The 17,382-nt window shown below is 46.6% G+C and overlaps 1 protein-coding gene across 5 annotated transcripts in view; it reads right to left on the reverse strand.

Annotated features, from left to right (window-relative positions):
* The window catches only part of CACNA1C (calcium voltage-gated channel subunit alpha1 C), a 713,310-nt gene that overhangs the window by 159,365 nt on the left and 536,563 nt on the right, over positions 1-17,382 (reverse strand). For all 5 annotated transcript variants that reach the window (XM_090273794.1, XM_090273795.1, XM_090273796.1 and 2 more), the window contains exon 9: positions 15,235-15,407. In XM_090273794.1, the coding sequence (XP_090129920.1) occupies positions 15,235-15,407 (173 nt within the window). The remainder of the gene's footprint in view (positions 1-15,234; positions 15,408-17,382) is intronic.

The following is a 17,382-nucleotide window of genomic DNA, read 5'->3' on the forward strand; positions in this document are numbered from 1 at the left end:
TGGGGTGCTGGCAGGAAATGGAAATGCCATTGTTCCAGAAATTGACTCTGAATGGGAGGCCCTGCCTTGGGTTCACCTGGGCCTCCCAGGACTGTAGGCTGTCTCTAGAGATGTTACTGCTTCCCTCTGATGCCCAGAGTCTGTGAAGATTCCCGCTGCAGGCTGAGTGGCCCAGAAACCCTGAAGGAAGGGAAGGACATACAGTTTGTGGTTTTTAGATAAAAGTCGTGGTCTTGGTGGGTGGAATACGGTACAGGCTCTTATCAGGAAGGGGTGTAGTGGTTGCATGGACTGCATGATGGGGTGGTGTTACTGGGTCTATACAGCAGGGCTGTGGGGACCTGGGGAAGATTCAAACAACTCTATCACTTTTGCTACTTGCAGTGCAGGAGTAATCCTTACTTGATGATTAGCTAAAAAGGTGTGAACACAGGGTATTTGCCCAATTCGGGAACACAGAAAGGAACAGTGGTCTTTTGCTAATTCCAACAATACTGTGGGAAAGGGAGCATTTTTGCAGATGGGAGGGACCAAGCACAGAGGTCAGCACAGGTGGGGAAGAGGGGCTGCATCAATGGGGTGTGGGAAAAAGAGAGGAAGACAGCCAGGCGTCGCAGCAATGGTACATGCCAGCCAGGAGTCCTGAGTGGCAGAGTACTGCTCAGCACTGACTCAGTGTTTCAGAAGGACACATTGTTTTAACAGCTCAGCACTTCCGTCCCGGGTTACTGGAAGGACCAATGAGAAGAGGTGGGTGATAACCTCAAAAGCACACCCCTAATGGAATGTAAGACAGAAGGGAGAGCCGAGACAGAAAAACAATTAGCAGGCGTCATTAGCCAAACGAAGATAATTAGCACCACTGGGAGGACACAGTTGAACCCGTGACACTCAGACCAGCGTGTGGAAGTTAAACAGCCCCAGGTGTCACCTCAGGAAAAGGAACACTTTTCTAAGAACTGGAGTTGCACAAAAATGGAAAGGGTTTCTTGTGACCTGGCGAGTTCCTCCCACAGAGTGTTCCAAAAAGGAAGGGGGACACTGTAGAGGAATGTCATGTGTAGATGGGAACCTGAGGTGAGCAGGACAGAGTGTCTGGGACATTTTCCAGTGCCCAGATTCTATCATTCAATACTTTCAAGGCAAAGACCAAGTGATTGGGCACTGGCTCTGGGCCATGAGGAGGAGGTCAGCTGCCGGATGCTGGAGGCAGGCTATCTAACATTCTTACGCAGAGGATGCTTTCTCTCCTGTAGCTGCTGGCTGCCTGACCAAGACGGGGAGAGCCAGGGTCTGCAAAGCTATGGCATTCTCTCCTTGTCCCAGCCTCCCATCACTTCTCGAATGTAGAACCCAAAGAAAAAAACAGTGCCAGAGGGAATTCCCAGGGATCAGAACACTCAAGAATTTATAGAAAAACGGAGATAATTTATTACTTTTACATATTAGGAAATTGAAGCCCAGGGAGGGAAAATTTTATTTAAGATCATAGAGTATTAGACCTGAGACTAGAAACTAGGTCTTTTGACTTCTTTTCCAGGGCCTTCTTCCCCCCTCCCACCCTCATCTCACTTTCCTATCCACAGATATTTTGGGGGCTCCTTTGTTCTTCGTGCTCACCTCTTTCCTGCCTTTATAGTTAGCTAGCCTTGGGTATGAATCCTGGCTCAGCCTACTATTGGCTGTGTGACCTTGGGCAAATTATCTGAACCTCATCTTTCTCACCTAAAAAAAGAGCTAATAACACCAATCTTGGCAGTTTAAGTAAAGATTAAAGATAATATGAGTTAGAGGAGGTGTTTCATAAGTGGCACTGGAAGCTGTCATCTATAATATTCAAGAATAATACTCTGTGTGTAGAATGTCTAGACACTGTATATATTTATTGGAGAACGAAAAAGCAAAACACAGGCCAAACAGAAGACCCTCAGGATCACTTGTTTAGCATCTAAAAAGTCACCCGGAGCCTGAACAGTTATTGGTGATGATATACGGCTCCCAAGGCCGATATGTGACGTTAACCACATTCCTTTTGGGGCTATCAGCGCCCCAGATGTCTTCATCACTACTGCCAGTCCTTTCATCAAGTATTCATGAAGTTACTGCTGTGTGCTCACAGTAACCTACTGTGACATGGTCCCTGCTTGGCAACTTGTGAGAAGATCATTTGTAAAAATCTTTAACTATGATTAATCATGAAAAAAAAAAATTAAACTCAACTGGAAAAAAGATAGCTGCATCAGCCTCCCTTTTGCGCCACTTCAATTCTTTTTATTAGTGCTAAACTAAAAAAGAAGCTACCGGAGCTTGTGCTCTGTCCCCTTAACCTCCTCTCTGCCATGTCAGGAAAGGCTGTTTGAGGCCACATCCTGGGCAGCATGGTCGCTCATCCAGCCTAAGTCTGATGCTTCAGTTGGGTCAAGAAGAGAGCACGTGGCTCATGAGCCCCTTTATCATGGCCACTGCTACACATTTCTGTAGCTTATTGGGAAAGAATTTTTGCTTCTGTGAACTAGCGACACTAGTAACAGAGTGCTATGGGGCCTTGGTTCCACTTTCGTGTAAACAGATTTTAGTCTAAAGATATTTTTTAATATGCAACAATTGGGTTAGCCTAATGACAAATGTCATCCCCTATCATTGCCAGAGCAACATGCCATTTCCATTAGGAGTAATGTTTCCTGGCCAGAGTAAGGCATGGAAAATAATATTTGGTCATCAACAATCCTCTTCAGTTTCACTGATCTGATTAAACTTAACAACGGAAAGAGGAATTTACAAATCCGATACTGTTCTCTATTTATTACCAAAACGGTTGCTTTCCACTACATCCAGGAGATACAGTTGAGATCTCATTAAGTCTTAGCTTGTGATAACATTTACTCCATAAATCTCCATTTCAGCCAGTGAATGAAATGAACATTATGCCAAAGACCACATAATGGATGAAATCAAACCTCTGCCCTCTGAGAAGGCAGTTGACCTTTTCAAGCTTTTAACATATTCAGCTTTCTGGTCCTAAAGCAGCAGCTAGGAATTTGTTCTTGGTACTTTCTTAACCATTTCCTGACTGTCATTCTTAGCTGGCTAGCTGGCCTCACTGAAAGAGAAATAAAATAAGAATATTTCTGAGATTTCTCTGGGTGTACTCGAAGAAGAACGGGGAGAAGAGGTGAGCATGTGATGTAAAACATCAAAACAGCATGAAATATTAATGCCTTCTATCTCCTATGAGTGTGAAAGAAATACAAGATAAAGAATTAACTTGTGTGTCTGATTCATTATATAGCTTCTGCTTGACCTGATTTGGCCCCATCTGATTTTAGATCAGACATGGTGACAAGGCAGGCCCACATCATCCGTTCCCAGTGGCAGAATTCCAAAGACTTCCAGGACAAGACCCCACTTCGCTCCCAGTTCCCATTATGGTACCTGTGAGCACCTTCCATGCTTTGTCTTGAGACAGTGGGGAAACCTGCATGTAGCTCTAAGAGACAGTGACTCTGTAAGAACTGTGAGCGGGGAGGATCTGCCCTTTTCTGCCTTCAGAAAAAACACACCCCTTGACAGGAGACAGGTCCTGCAGAGGCCCCAGAAGCACTGACAGGGGCAGGTCAGATGGGGGATATGTGTTCTTCCCAGAGGCTGGGAAATAGACTCCATGACTTGGGGACCCCTTTATTCCCCAGGATTTTAAGATGCTATGATTCTTCTGATTGTGATGAAGCTACCCACTTGGCTACACGAGGAATCCAGGGCCTGGCAGAGGGATACAGGAAGATCAATGCATGGACTGAACGTGTTGTCCCCGGATTTTTATGTTGAAATGCTGATCCTAACATGATAGTATTTGGAGATGGGGCCTTTGGAAGGTCATTAGGTTATGAGGGTAGAGCTCTTACAAATGAGATTACTGCCCTATAAGAAGAGCCCAGAGAACTAGCGAGCGCTCCTTCTGCCGTGTGAGGACACAGCAGGACGCTGGCCCTCTGTCAACCAGGACGACGGCCTGCACCGAGGCATGCTGGTTCTCGGCCTTCTAGCCTGGACAGCTGTGAGAAACAAATGCCCGTTGTTTAAGTCACAAAGTCTACGGTCATTTGTTATAATAGCCCAGACTAGGACAGGAATAAAATGTAAATGTACCAGCCCTCCCCTTCCCCTCTTCTCCCTGCCGTCAGCCCAGCCTAACACTGACGTTTTTCCTTCTGTTTTTAAGAATTCCATCCATCTCCCCAGGGAAGCACCCTTCTGTTCAGCAGCTCCCTTTAGGGAACTCTCCGGTGTTCCTGACCGGGCTTCAATCCTGCCCCTCTAACCACGAGGCTTAGATACAAAGTGATCAGAATAAAGAATAGTCCAGAACTTAAGGCAAGTACTAGGATTTTTAAGAGGACAGAATCTTTCCGATACATGGGGACATCCACCTCCTCTGGAACAATGTGGCTCTCGCCAGAGGCATGTGTATTTCTGCTGCTCAAGTGATCCTAAAGGACAGAGCCATCAAAGCCCCATATTTGGAGTTGTTACTTAACTGTTTTTTAAATAAGCCACATAAGACAGGAATTAAATGAGGCAGAGCTATTTGGAATTCTACACGTTGTACCTTTCAGGGTGAAGGGACTGCTGGTTGGTGTGTTTATGGTCATGGACACAAAATAGGGCTTTAAACAGCAAGGGACAAAGGGCAGGACAGGGCTCCCTCTGCGAAGCAGACAGGACAGACCAGCTCTCAGGAGGAGCCCCTCAGGAGGGCAGGAGGATAAGTCTGGAGAGGCATGAGCTGCTGATCCCAGAGATCCCTGGCTCTGCTGGCCCCGGGACTCGGCCCTCCTGAGAGCAGACGACCAGGAAGCCCATCTTTCTGATCCATTTCCAAAAACTCTCATTTCAGGCTCATTATCCTTTGAAATGACTGGTGTCCCTGCTTCCAGCTTCTCCCTCCCTCCAACCAACTGTCCACAATCAGGGACACAGAGACCTTGTGACAGTGAACTTGTACCTCCACTTCAGTCTTGCTGGTGGCTCCTTCGTATCCAAAGGATAAAGTCCACATTCGAGGCCCTTTGAGATGAGGCCTCCGTCTTCCTTTCTGGCTTGATCTTTGCCTTCTCCCCCATGTTTCCAAAACTAAATCTTTTCTTTCCTTCCCTCCCATTCCCCTTCCTGCTCCTCCCCCTCCTATTATTTGCATCTACACTTTACATATGCAGTTCACTCAGTTTACAATGTCCCTTCTCATCCCTTTGGTCTGTAAACTGCTGCTGATCTGCAGGCAGCAGAGACACTGCTGTGTCCACCCAGCTCGATTGCTTTGCCCCCTGGGCCCTCGGCTGGACTATGTTTCCCAGCCCCGTGAAAGCTGGTGGAGCTGATAACTGTATTCCGGCCCAGGAATGTGGATGGGAGCGAGACTCACGCTCCCAGGCCTGGCCTCTGACCTTCCTGCATGCCTCTCCACGCTCCCTGCCCCTTTCCTTTCCTGCTGGCCAGATGCAGGGATCCCCAGAGACCTCTATGGCCTGGGAGGTGGTATGGACACTGGAGGGAAGGAGTCCTGGCCCCTGAAGACTGTGGAGGTGAACTTCCCCTCCTACCAACACCAAACCCACAGTGAACTGTGGAGCAGAAATAACCTTCCCTGTAACAAGTAACTGAGACTTGATCTGGATGGCGGCTGCTTATTACAAGTGGTCTGCCCTGACTGCTAAGGGCCTGCTTAAGAATCATTCTCTGGGTGAGCAGCTCCTTCTCTCTTTTTCCAAATTCTATTCTCTCTCCTCTGTATTTTTCCAGTACTTGTTTATGCCTTCAACTCATTGCTGCAACCTCTTTATTTGTGCATCTGTCTCCATAACTAGGCTGTAAGTCCCTTTAGGACACAGACTGCGTTGTTTATCTTCACATTCGGAGCACCTAGTTGGTACTTAATATGTGTTGAGTGGATGCATAAATGTCTCTCTCACCCAAGTAGGACGGTCTGACATGTGTGACTCCAACTGCCTATATCTGAGGCCAGCAATCCCAGTGTCTGTGCTCTTCCCACTGGCCCCCATGCCATGCACCCCAGTGACAGAAACGCAGTCCATGGCTAATCTCCCTCCATTGCCAGATGATAACTTTCCACATCAGCAAGCAATTACAGATGCAGGAGCTGTCACTCTTACTCCACTGACAGCCTCCTGACAGATAATGTATCTTGATGTGATGCGGGGTTTTCATCTCCCAGTGGTTATGTGCAATGGGGGGTGCGTGTGTGGTGGGAGCCAAGGGCAACTATCTCCTGGGTGGCTCTGTGTGGAGGCTGAGCAATGTTTTCAGAGAAAATGGATCAAAGGGAAATTTAGGATGATTCATCTCCCCTTCAATCCCTTTCTGGAGCTACTCTCAGCTCCCAGGTGTGTGGATCTGTTTGCAAAGCACCAAATTAAAATCAAATTAGCACTTTATTGGGTGCCTACCCTGGGCAAGGCTGAGTGGACAGATCAATTTGTCAAAGGGTTTCGTGACTTCAGGTAGGTGACAGGACGTCTCCAAAACTCCACAAATGAACCTCTCTGTGAGGCTGTCCCTGGCCAGAGATCCCCTCCAGGCTCCCATAACGCTGAGGCTCCGGGGCTATCGCAGGCTCGGAAGGGATGGCCCGGAGCACTGCACAGTCCTGCGTCGGCAAAGGCAGATTATGCATGCTCCCACCGGTGTACTTGCCAAGGCGGGAGAGTGGACGGTCAGTGAGCTGAAACACCTCACTCCCAAGCGCTCTGGTCGACCACGGCACTTCTCTAATTAAGTTAAAAAGAAGTCCTAAACTGAAAGAAACTCTGATAGGTCTTATGATGGATAGGCCTCCTTGCACACAAGACTGTCTCTTAAACCATTCCAAATGGAGGCTTTTGATCTGTTAACATTTTTTTTTTTTTTGCTTGAGGAAGGTAATTCCATAATTTCTTTCATGCTTCATAGTTCTTATGATCATAAAGCTTACCTTCCTCTCTCCCCTTAAAAAAATAAAATCAAACTCATGCCCCTTTATGTTAACACTTTTCCTGCCTCTCTTCTCCTTTCCCCTATCCACCTTCCTTTACATATTAAACTGAGGGTGATAAATGCAATAACAAAGGAGATGAAGAGGCTACTCTGGCTGGGGGATCAGAGGGATCCCCTTCTGACTCCCCTTGCTAAAGGAGGAGGACAGTCACAACATGACCGAGGGAGGGACAGTGGTAGAGAGGAGTGTGGTACAGAGTCAGCAGAAGTGAACTCAAGACCTACCTACCTGAGGTTAGGTGAGACTTATGAAATGTATGCCATAATCAAGTTAACTTCTCTGAGACTCAGTCTCCCATCTATAAAATGGGGATATTAGTGCCCACATGAGACCATCTCCATCCTGCCCACCTTGCACGCCCCTGCCCCAGTCTTGGCTCGGCCTTCTAGCCCAGCAGAGCCCACAGACGCTGATATGTGTCCACTGTCCAACCTCAGAATCCAAAAAGCAATTCCACACAGGCTATGGAATACTGGTTCCCTTCAAAGAGAGAATGCAAGGGTGAGCAAGGCCATGCCTCTTGCTCCACTGACCATCCAGTTTTCTTTGCGAATGGATCTATTTCTAGCTCCTTGCAGGCCTACTTGTCTAGGCCCGCTTTTTAAACCCCTGACTCATTTCTACCCACACGATCAATGACAACATACTCTCTGAGGACCTACCATGAGTACTGTGAAGATGAGACAAAGGGTATTTGGCCAACAAGGTGGGAATGTAGAGATAAAGAAACTTAATTCTCTTGCTTCAAAGAGGATTCAATTCAATTCTTCAGTATTTTTTGGAGGGGTAAGTCTATTAAATATAAATCATTGTCCTGAGTGCTGGGTGGGAGAGTGAACAAAAAGTTAGCAAAGCACATTCTCTACTTCCTGACGGCTTTCTATATGACAGCAGGGTTGGCCATCCCCACGCATACCGGTGAGGCAGGCAGAAGGTCCAGAGCGCTCTGCCGGCACCTGTCCTGCGAGCGTGGGTTGGGAGGGGCGTTAGTGAGAACGTGCTCCCCGCGCTGGGCTGGCAGGCTGGGTGAGAGAGGGGAGGGTGTTCTCGGCGGAGGGAGGAGAGAGGAACATAGGTCCAGAAACAGCAAGTGGCAGGCCTGTGTGGACAGAAGGAGCCGTGTGGTTTATTCCTTTTTATGGATCAGTGGTATCCATAGTGTGGATGTACCATTGTTTAACCATTCATCTATGGAGGTATATTTTGCTTGTTTGGGGCTATTACAAATAAAGCTGCTATGAATAAATGTGCACAGATTTTAATGTGGATGCAATTTTCATTTCTCTGGGGGTAAATTGCCAGCAATGTAACTGCTAGGTAAGTATATATTTAGGTTTTTTTGGTTTGAGGAAATGGCCAGACTATTTCCCAGAATGCCTGTACCATTCTCTGTCCCAAAACAATGGATCCAATTTCTCCACGTCCGCATCTAAGTTTAGTACTCTCACTACTTTCTAGTCCAGCTCTCCTTACAGGTGTGTAGTGATAGCTCATTATGATCTTAGTTAGCATTTTCCTAAGGAGTAGTGATGTTGAACATGTTTGAGTAAAGACATGAAGTTTATAATTGGTTTCAGAGTTTCTTTTGGCTTATTACTTTACTCTCTCCAAGCCTCAATTTTTTTCATCTGTAAAATGAGAGGATTTAACTATATGACCCCTACACAAACCTCCAGCTCTAAAATGCTACATACCAATGGGTCTACCCTGGGTGAGCTTGTTTGTAAGGTGAGGAGCTCTTAATTTTCCCTTTGTCATCTGTCAAGGCTTTATTTTGTAGCTATGGAGGGAGAGACAAAGCTTTTGAGTAAGGAAATGGCATGTCATCTCTAGAAACACTGATTTGCCCACATTGTGCAGGATATTTGTGAGGAATGCTGGGGAGGGCAGGCAGGTGGCTACTGGTCTGGGGAACAGCAGTGGAGAGGAGAGGAGGGAACAGGCAAGAGGGACTTTCTAGAACGTCAGTTGACAAGGCTTGGCAACTGATTCAGTGCAGGAATTGATAAGCATGGAGGGATCACAGAAGAAGGAGAAAGAAAGAGAAAGAAGGAGGAAGAAGAGTGATTTTCTTGCCTGGCAACTGGGAAGATGCTGAAGCCACTGGAGAGAAGGGGGCTAAGAAGACAACGGTTTGGGCTGAGACCCTGACTGGAAGGCAGAGGATGCCCTTGGCTTTGGCAGCAGTAGGGGCACAAGGGTGGACTAAAGGCAGCTGTTGCAGTCCTCACAGCATAGCCAACAGACGTGCAAAGAGGGGGACATGCTCCAAGTATCACAGGAATGCGGAGGGAGAGCTGGGAAGGGCCGCTGCATGGAGGCATCTATGGTATGACGGAGAGTCCCGTGCAGGGACTCAGGGGACCTGGGCTTCATCCTACTAGTTAGCCTGGTGAGTTGTTCCCCATATTGGACACCAATTTCCTCACCTGATCTGTATGGCAATTTTCCAGGCTAAAGGTTTAGGACTTTGATTAGGACCAGCTGAAAGTTAACGGGAGGGACAGAAGAGATACCTGGGGTTTGCACAGAGGTGTCTGCTTTCGCCAAGTGATACAGGGTCAGGACGGTCCTCTATCTAACACATGGTAACTTAAGGGTGCAAAATAAGACAGGAGTCAAGTAGAAAACAATAGTTTCTTCTCATGCCATCTGAGCCAGATGCTTGGCAGGATTCTGTCACAGAAATCTAGACATGTATCAACCTGTGGCCATGAGGTGAGTCCAAGGTAACAATTGATTGCACTGATTAAAATGTAAAATAAAAGCTCAAATACTAATTCACATGCCCTTGACATGTATAATGTAAGTCAGCAGTACTCAGATTACCACTCGCAAGCCATGTGGGGCCCTTTCGAGGGCAACCTGCAGCTCTCAGCCATCAGCTTCCCGGATTCCGCAAGGCAGGTGGCAGTCAGTGGCTATATTGTTCATGAGGACTCAGAAGTGGCTCCCGAGTCACATAACTGAATGCCATTGATGTAAGTATTCAACCCTGCTTATCTGTGTGGAAGTTCAAGGTTTTGGTTGTGGTGCCTGTCTGTCTCTTATATGCTCATCCACGTACGTGTCTGTCTTACATGGCAAGCTTTAGAGGGCTGGGATTGCACTGAAATTGTCTTCGTGACATGAGAGAGAGATTCCTATATGGGTAGATGTTTAATACATGCTTTTTTATTTTTATTATCTTGAGGAGGAGAAAGAAAGAAGAAATCCCTGTCTTTATCTGTTTCTTTATGGCTGGCCTTCTATCAGACCTGACATGAGCCAGAAAGTGACCCCTGTGCCTTGCAACAGTGCATCTCTGCTGATGACAACAGTCCCTGTGCAGTGGCGACATTTTTGTAATTGGTTTCTTTAAAAGGGATGCTCATTGCTGCTCGGTGGGAAGAGAAAGGCTTTAGCATGACCCTCTCTTTTCCAGAGAGCAGAGGGGTTTAGAGGCCAAGACCCATGCGACTGCCACTTAGGAAGTGGCACACAGGGCAGCAGAGGGCAGTGTGCCCCTTTCTTGCCTTTTTTCTGTCTTTTGGGCCCTGAAATGGCTCGTAAGTATAACGTCCTTTTCCCAAGGCTGTCTGTAACCAACTTCAAATTAGAATCCAATGAAGAGCAGAACCCTGACCCCCCAGGGCTCCAGGTAGGCTGAATTATGTGTGTATCCTTTCCCCTTCCTGGAAACCCTCAGGTGATTGGCAGCTAGGCCGTGCCCAAAGCAGGAGATAGGCAGAGCATTGCTTGATGCCACCCTGGGATGTCTCCATACTCAAGACACAAAACAAGACTCTGCTGGCCCTCAAGCTTTGGCCGGCGACCCCACATTGCTGAGCCCAATGCTGACTTCCCGGGCCTCACCTCACTGGCCTTCTCAGCAGCTCTGCCCCACGCCCTTGCCTTTCCCACCTCTCTCCACCAAATCTTTCCCAGTCTGCCCTGCTGCTTCAGCCCAGCCTCTGACAGCAGTGGGCACAGATCCCTAGACCACTTCTTGTTTCTGTCTGCACTACTCTCCAAGCAATCTCATCCAGGCAAGCAGGTTTAACTACCTCCTACATGTTGTTGGCTTCTCAAAATATAGTTTGTCCCTGACCTCAGATGAATTCCCAATTGCCTACTCATCATCTACATTTGGATGTCAAATAGGCATTTCAAACATGAAGTGCAAGATGGTTTGTTTTCCTGATATTCCTGCCCTGACACCTGTTCCTCTCTTCAGTAAATGAGGATTCCACTCTTCTAGCTGTTTAGGACAATTACCCTGCAAACACCCTGGTTTCTCTCTCTCTCTCAGATCCCACATCTGATACATCAGCAAATGATGTCACTTGGGAATCTGACCGTATCATTTCATTGTTACCAGGATAAGGTGTCACTGTCTCTTGAGGCAGGAGCCTCTCCTGGCTCCTTGCTTTGCTCTTGCCCATCTCCTTTCCATTCTGCATGTGGCACCCTGGGAGCTCCTGGTAAACGTGGGTCAGGTCAGGTCACTTCTCTGCTTACCGAGTGGTTGCTTAGCTGCTCACTCCTAGTAAAAGTCCAAGATCTAACAGTGATTTTCATGATCTACTTCCTTGTTACCTTGAACCTCATCGCCTACTTCTCTCCCTCTTATTCACTCCTCTCCAGTCATATGAGCCTCCTCTCTGTTTCTCAAATACTACACCATGCTCCTGCCTTGAGGCCTTTTCATGGGCTACTCCCTCTGACCAGAATGCTCTTTTCCCAAATAGCTATAGGATTCATTTCCTTACTGCCTTCAAGTCTACATTCAAATGCCACTTTCTCAGTGAGACATTTCCTGGCCACCCCACCTAAAGTACAGTTTCTCAACACATCTGTCCCCCTCTCGCTATTCCTTCTTTCTCCACAGTACTTATCACTCACTGACATACTGTTTAATTCATTGTCTGTCTCCCCACTAGAAGGTAAGTTCCATGAGGGGAGGGATGTTTGACTGCTTTGCTCACTGCTACCACCCTGCACCCGAAACAGTGCCTGGCATGAAGCAGACCTTTAATTGGCAGATGGGTGGGTGGAAGCACGAACTGGAATTTATTTTCTTATGTAATTTATCAGCCATATCATTTACTCTAATTACTTAGAGAAGTACCTCCTAACTATGCCCTTTTTCTCTGTCTTCCCTAGTACTGTTATTTCTACTTCCTCAGTGATTTTGGTAGCTTTTTCTAGGGAAAATGACTGATTGGGCTTCTGAAGGCAGGCTCGCTACCAGGTAATGAGGTGTCACTGCACTGTCTTGCACTGGAGCCCCCTCTCTCACCAATGTCCTATACCAGTGGCCTCCCACAGGTGCTGACAGGCTTCTGCCCAGGGGAAGAGCAGAAGCTGCCAGAGCCATTGGTGAAGAGTGATGATGCCTTTTTTCCTTAAAAGACTACTTAGCTTTGAGCTGAAAATAACTGGCAAATTCACTATATTGTAATCTTTTAGCAATTTCAAAGGCGAAGATACTACTTTAATTGAAATACATATAATTCATAGCAGCATTTCTCCCCTTGTATTTGTTGCAAAGGGCAAACTGTGAAGTTCCGAAGACAGGAATATAGTTTCTGAGCCATAGGCTTGCCTTTTCTGCAAATCTATTAGGTTGCCAATTCCCTAACAATTTAATCACATCAACTACTTTTATTGGACTTCCCCAATAGACACAGTCCTTTGGGCTGGTTTCCTGCCTCCATTACTATGTCTCTCACATTCATTTCATTGCATGGGTCTATTTTACTCCATATCTTGCTTTTCTATATATTCATTCCCTTGCTCCACCCCCATAGAACTGTTCTACTACCAGTTCCACAATGGAAGGAAGAAGGCAGGCTCCCATTCCATTCTCTGAGGGCAAGACTGGCTAAGGACAAGAAGCAGACACCAAAGGCTCCTCTAGACATCAGGGAAGAGTACAAAGTGGGAGGAACAACAGTCTCCAGAGTCTGATTTCATCCATATTCGGGCTTTTGAAAATCTTGGCAGTGGTTCTGTCCACTGGAGTAGGCAGTTCATCACGCTCTTCCCAAAGCTTGGCCAGAAATGAGATCTGCTCCCCAGCAGCAAAGAATTCTCCGTGCTGGGAACTCCTTGGAATTTATTCATTTAATGGTCAGGACAGGGAAGCAGCACACTTCTCCTCAGAAGCTCTTGCTTTAGGCACAGAACAGAATAACTACGCATGTCTGAGGATAGCAACTGGTTGCTAAGCCAGTGGGGGATGTAGCACATTTTAAATAACATACTAAGAAACTTGCTCATCAGCATTAATCATGAACTTGGGGCTCCACCTTGACTTAGGATGGAGAGAGGGGCCCAGATGCCAGTTTCTGTGTTTCAGAGGTAAGCTTCTCAGTGGTATTTATTTACCACACCACCCCATGCCACAAACTAATTAAGTACTCCATAGCCCCAGCAACACTATAATAGAATCTGCCAAGCATTTTTCCAGAAAGACCCTCAGTGGCATCATTGCTCATTGTTATAGTCCATTGAAGGCCTCGTCTTCCAACTTGCAAAATGACTTAGTAGAGCATGAAGGCCTCCTTAGGTTATTAGATTATGTCATTACCAGTCCTTTATTGTTTGTGTGTTTTAATTTTGTATTTTTTCCTGAGTAGTTATCAGAAAGGGAGCAGCTGATTCTCAGTCTCTGCAACGAGGGAGCAGAGACCCTCTTCTCTGCAAACATCTGTGGCAGTCTTCTTCCCTACTTCCTCCACCCTGTCCTTCTCTAGATTCCCAGTTACAACTCAGATACTAATGCGTAGAAACACACAGAAATCAGTCGGGGAGTTTGAACACATAGACATAACTAATGCCTACTCACTAGGCTGAGAAATTAGACTCACCGTATTTATATATTTGTGCTAGAATATATATGTATACACACACCTACACACACAGAGATTTAAAAACTGAATGGAAGACTGTCGTTTTCTCTGGGTCAGCCCCACTGGCAGTCCTGCGACATTCCTGGCCTCCTTAAGGAGGGATGCATGCCACCAATGATGACATCCTGCTATCCTTCCATCAGTCTCCCTGAGACTCAGTGGGTATTGTAATTGCCCTCTCCACTCAGGGAACGTTTCTGGCTTCCCACCCTTACCTGCCTGGCTCCTTACAGCAGCCATTTTGGTTGGCTATCTAACTTAGTTGGTTCCTGACCATGCTACATGCTCAATGTTTAGGAATTGTTTTTAAGCCACACTGCTTGAGGACGGGAACACACCTGTTTGGCATGTGAATTGGAAGAGAAAGACTGCACACAGAAAAAGGCGGGAGGTGTGTGGCAGTCACAGAGATGTACATCAAATGAAATGAGGGGAGTAGTTAGAGCTAACCCGTGGTCCTCAAATTTACCTGTCAGCACATCACCAGCGGGCTTGTTCAAACAGATTGCTCGGCTGCATTTGAGTCTCTGAGTCAGTAGATCTGAAGTGCAGCCCAAGAGTTTGCATTTCTAGCAAGTTCCCAGGTGCTGGGGTGCTGCTGGTGCAGGGGACCACACAGGGCTTACCTGATGAGAGCCTGAATTCCCATGATTCATCACCTTTCCTATACCTCGAGTCAGTATCATCCATCCCTCTCATTTCTGTCCCAGCAGTAGCCTAGCCATCAGTCTGCCCCATGCAACCCCAGAGGAAGGGATCTGGCTCCATTCTTTATAGCCTAACTATCAAATGCTTCTGGGCTTCCTCAGTCTTCCCATTTAGTACTTTGAATCTGACCTCTTTAAGAGAAACCTTTGGCTCCTTTTTGTATGAGAAAGTGCAATGGTGCTTGGAAGTCTGCTGCAAACAGGACGAGAATCTTGCTTTCTAGGGAGCTGCATGATAACATTTTTCTTTTGAACAAGCCTGGAGCAGGCAGCCTGCCCCTCTGCCCAAAGAGATGGAGCCTGGAGGAGAATGTCTGATTTAAAAATAAGGAGTTCACCTTAGCAAAATCTCAGCTGTCTTTAAGATCAAAGATTCTAAAAGGAATATGAATTTTATAGATCAACAGCAATTATTTCACATCTGTGACTGACTTATGAGTAGCAAATGATTGTGACCAATGAGGCCAATGTTGCTCCAGGAAGACAACTGTAAAGAAAGATCGGTGGCAAAAGGTTTCTGCTGTTGTTGCCACCATCTCTTCCCTCTCCCAGAACCCGGCCAAGACAGAGGAGGGCTGCTCACTGTTTCGGGGTTTCTCCTCATCCATGCCTTCATCTTCGTTCTCAGGGTCGATGTCTTCCGCCTGTGTGATCCAGTCCAAGTAACCTTTCAGGTCCTCTTCCAGCTGTTGCTTCTCTCGCAGCTTTTGGAAATCTCCTCGAGCCTTGGCCTTCTCCCTCTCTTTGGAGAACTCTCTGCAGAGAGAGTGGAGTGGACAGGGCAGGGGAGTGCATGGATGGAAGGAAGGAGCAGGTGGGGCATGAAGGAGAAACAGGAACAAGGGGAAACAAAGGTGTGAATTGCTTTGCACTAGGAAGCCTGCCCACATACCCTACTCCCACAGACAGCTTTCTCTAGTGCTCCTAGGTTTTATCTCTACTCTCATATAAATGGTAGAAGTCACCAAAAGGGAGGAAGGAAATCTGTTTCCCTTTTTCCTGGATCATGATTATAGGCTTTGCCTTTATAACAACTATTCTCCAGTGACCTGAAAACTCCTTCTGAACAATAACAAAAAACAAACAACAACAAAAAAAACCCCTCTACTAACAGTATGGAACATGCATTTGATTTGCACGTCCCCCAGTATTGGTGGCAGTAGAAAAATCTTGAGAGCCTCTGGGTGACCAAAGGTGTTAGGAGCTATGGTGTGCTGACATCCACTCAACCACAGTGGCTCCTAAGAGCCCCCTGTGCACGGCTCTTCCCAACTCTGGCTTTAGTGAGGTCTCCGTGGTGGCTTAAAATTGGCCATGGTGGTAATATTTACACCACGGAAAATGGCAAATGTTATAAACTAGGGCTTCCGCCACCCTTGATGAGCCAACTGTTAAATATTTACCAGTATACCACTGATGTGAGACCATGGCATTGAATCTCCTCTGTGTCTATTCTCATGACTAGGTTTCATCCCACCACTCTTAGCTGCCTGGAAGGATTTCTAATCTAGAAAAAGTGCTTTCCCACATGGGAACAAATGAGGATTCCAAACACAAGAAAATGTCCTGAGGGGTCTCTTTATGGTTAAAAAAGAAACCTAATCAGAATGGAAAAATACATAAAATCAAGAGGATCTGCAAGTTAAACGATGCATTCATTTTAAGGTAATAATGAATAGAAACTGGAATTGGATTGGGGTTTGACGGAAGAAGGGCCTATTGAAAAATTTGGCTATTTCTTTGCTATTTTCTAGGATTCTGTGCTTATTTCTGACTTCAAATTCATTTTTCAGAACAAGGCAGAGCTGGCAGCAGAAGCCAATAATCAAGAAGGCCAGTTCTTAACTTGCAAAACCAGTCTGTTCCTTTCCTTCCCAAATAGTACACAGGAGCATTCCTGTGTTTGATATTCAGTCTATGGGAAGTGGGACCCTCAGTGGTGTGTGTGTGTGTGTGTGTGTGATGCACTGGGCATCTTAATTCTTAGAGACATGATTCCTCCTTCTCTCACCAGTAAAGGTGTAATTCAGGGCAGGGGGCTGCAGAAAACATCTTGTGAGAATTTCTTGCACAAGCCAAACACTCTATAGGAAAGGTACCTTGGAAGGAAGGACACACCAACAAACCATAGTGGGCAAAGGCTCAGCTCCTGAATCCACTTGGTGATGCTGGGTAGCTCTCCATACCCACTGTCTAATATTCACATTTTGCTAGTGAGGCTCAGAGGAGAACAGATTTTAGCACTCACTGTGTTGATGGTGAAGTGGGGTTGGGGCTGGGAATGGCCTAGGGAACTTGTTAAGTTGGGAGATGTGGGGGTTCTCACGCTAATGAGCTCTCTTCAACTGCTGCCTTAATGACACTCTGGTTTGGATGGAATTTTCTTCTTAAATTTGATTGAATCCAATTCTAATTGGATTGAACTTGCTCTTTCCCAGGCTTCTTGCCAACTGGCGGATACCTCCATTTCCTTCCCATGGAGTTTATTGCCAGGGAAAAGGGACCAGATTAACAGCTTGCCGTGAAGATGGAAGCCTTGCTCTGCTTTGCCCATCCCTCCTCTTGTTATTGGGGGTGGGCATGGAAAGATGCCAGCCCCTCTGCCCCCAAACCGCTATACCTGGTTATACTGCCCCAGGACATAGTCTTGATCTCTGGAGATGGCCACTTCATATAGAGGATCACTTCCCATTGAATCAACTCCAAAACTACACTTCCAGGCCCCCTCTCT

Source organism: Furipterus horrens, unplaced genomic scaffold, assembly GCF_987537825.1.
Source record: "Furipterus horrens unplaced genomic scaffold, mFurHor1.1.pri manual_scaffold_4, whole genome shotgun sequence".
In the NCBI taxonomy this organism is placed as follows: domain Eukaryota; kingdom Metazoa; phylum Chordata; class Mammalia; order Chiroptera; family Furipteridae; genus Furipterus; species Furipterus horrens.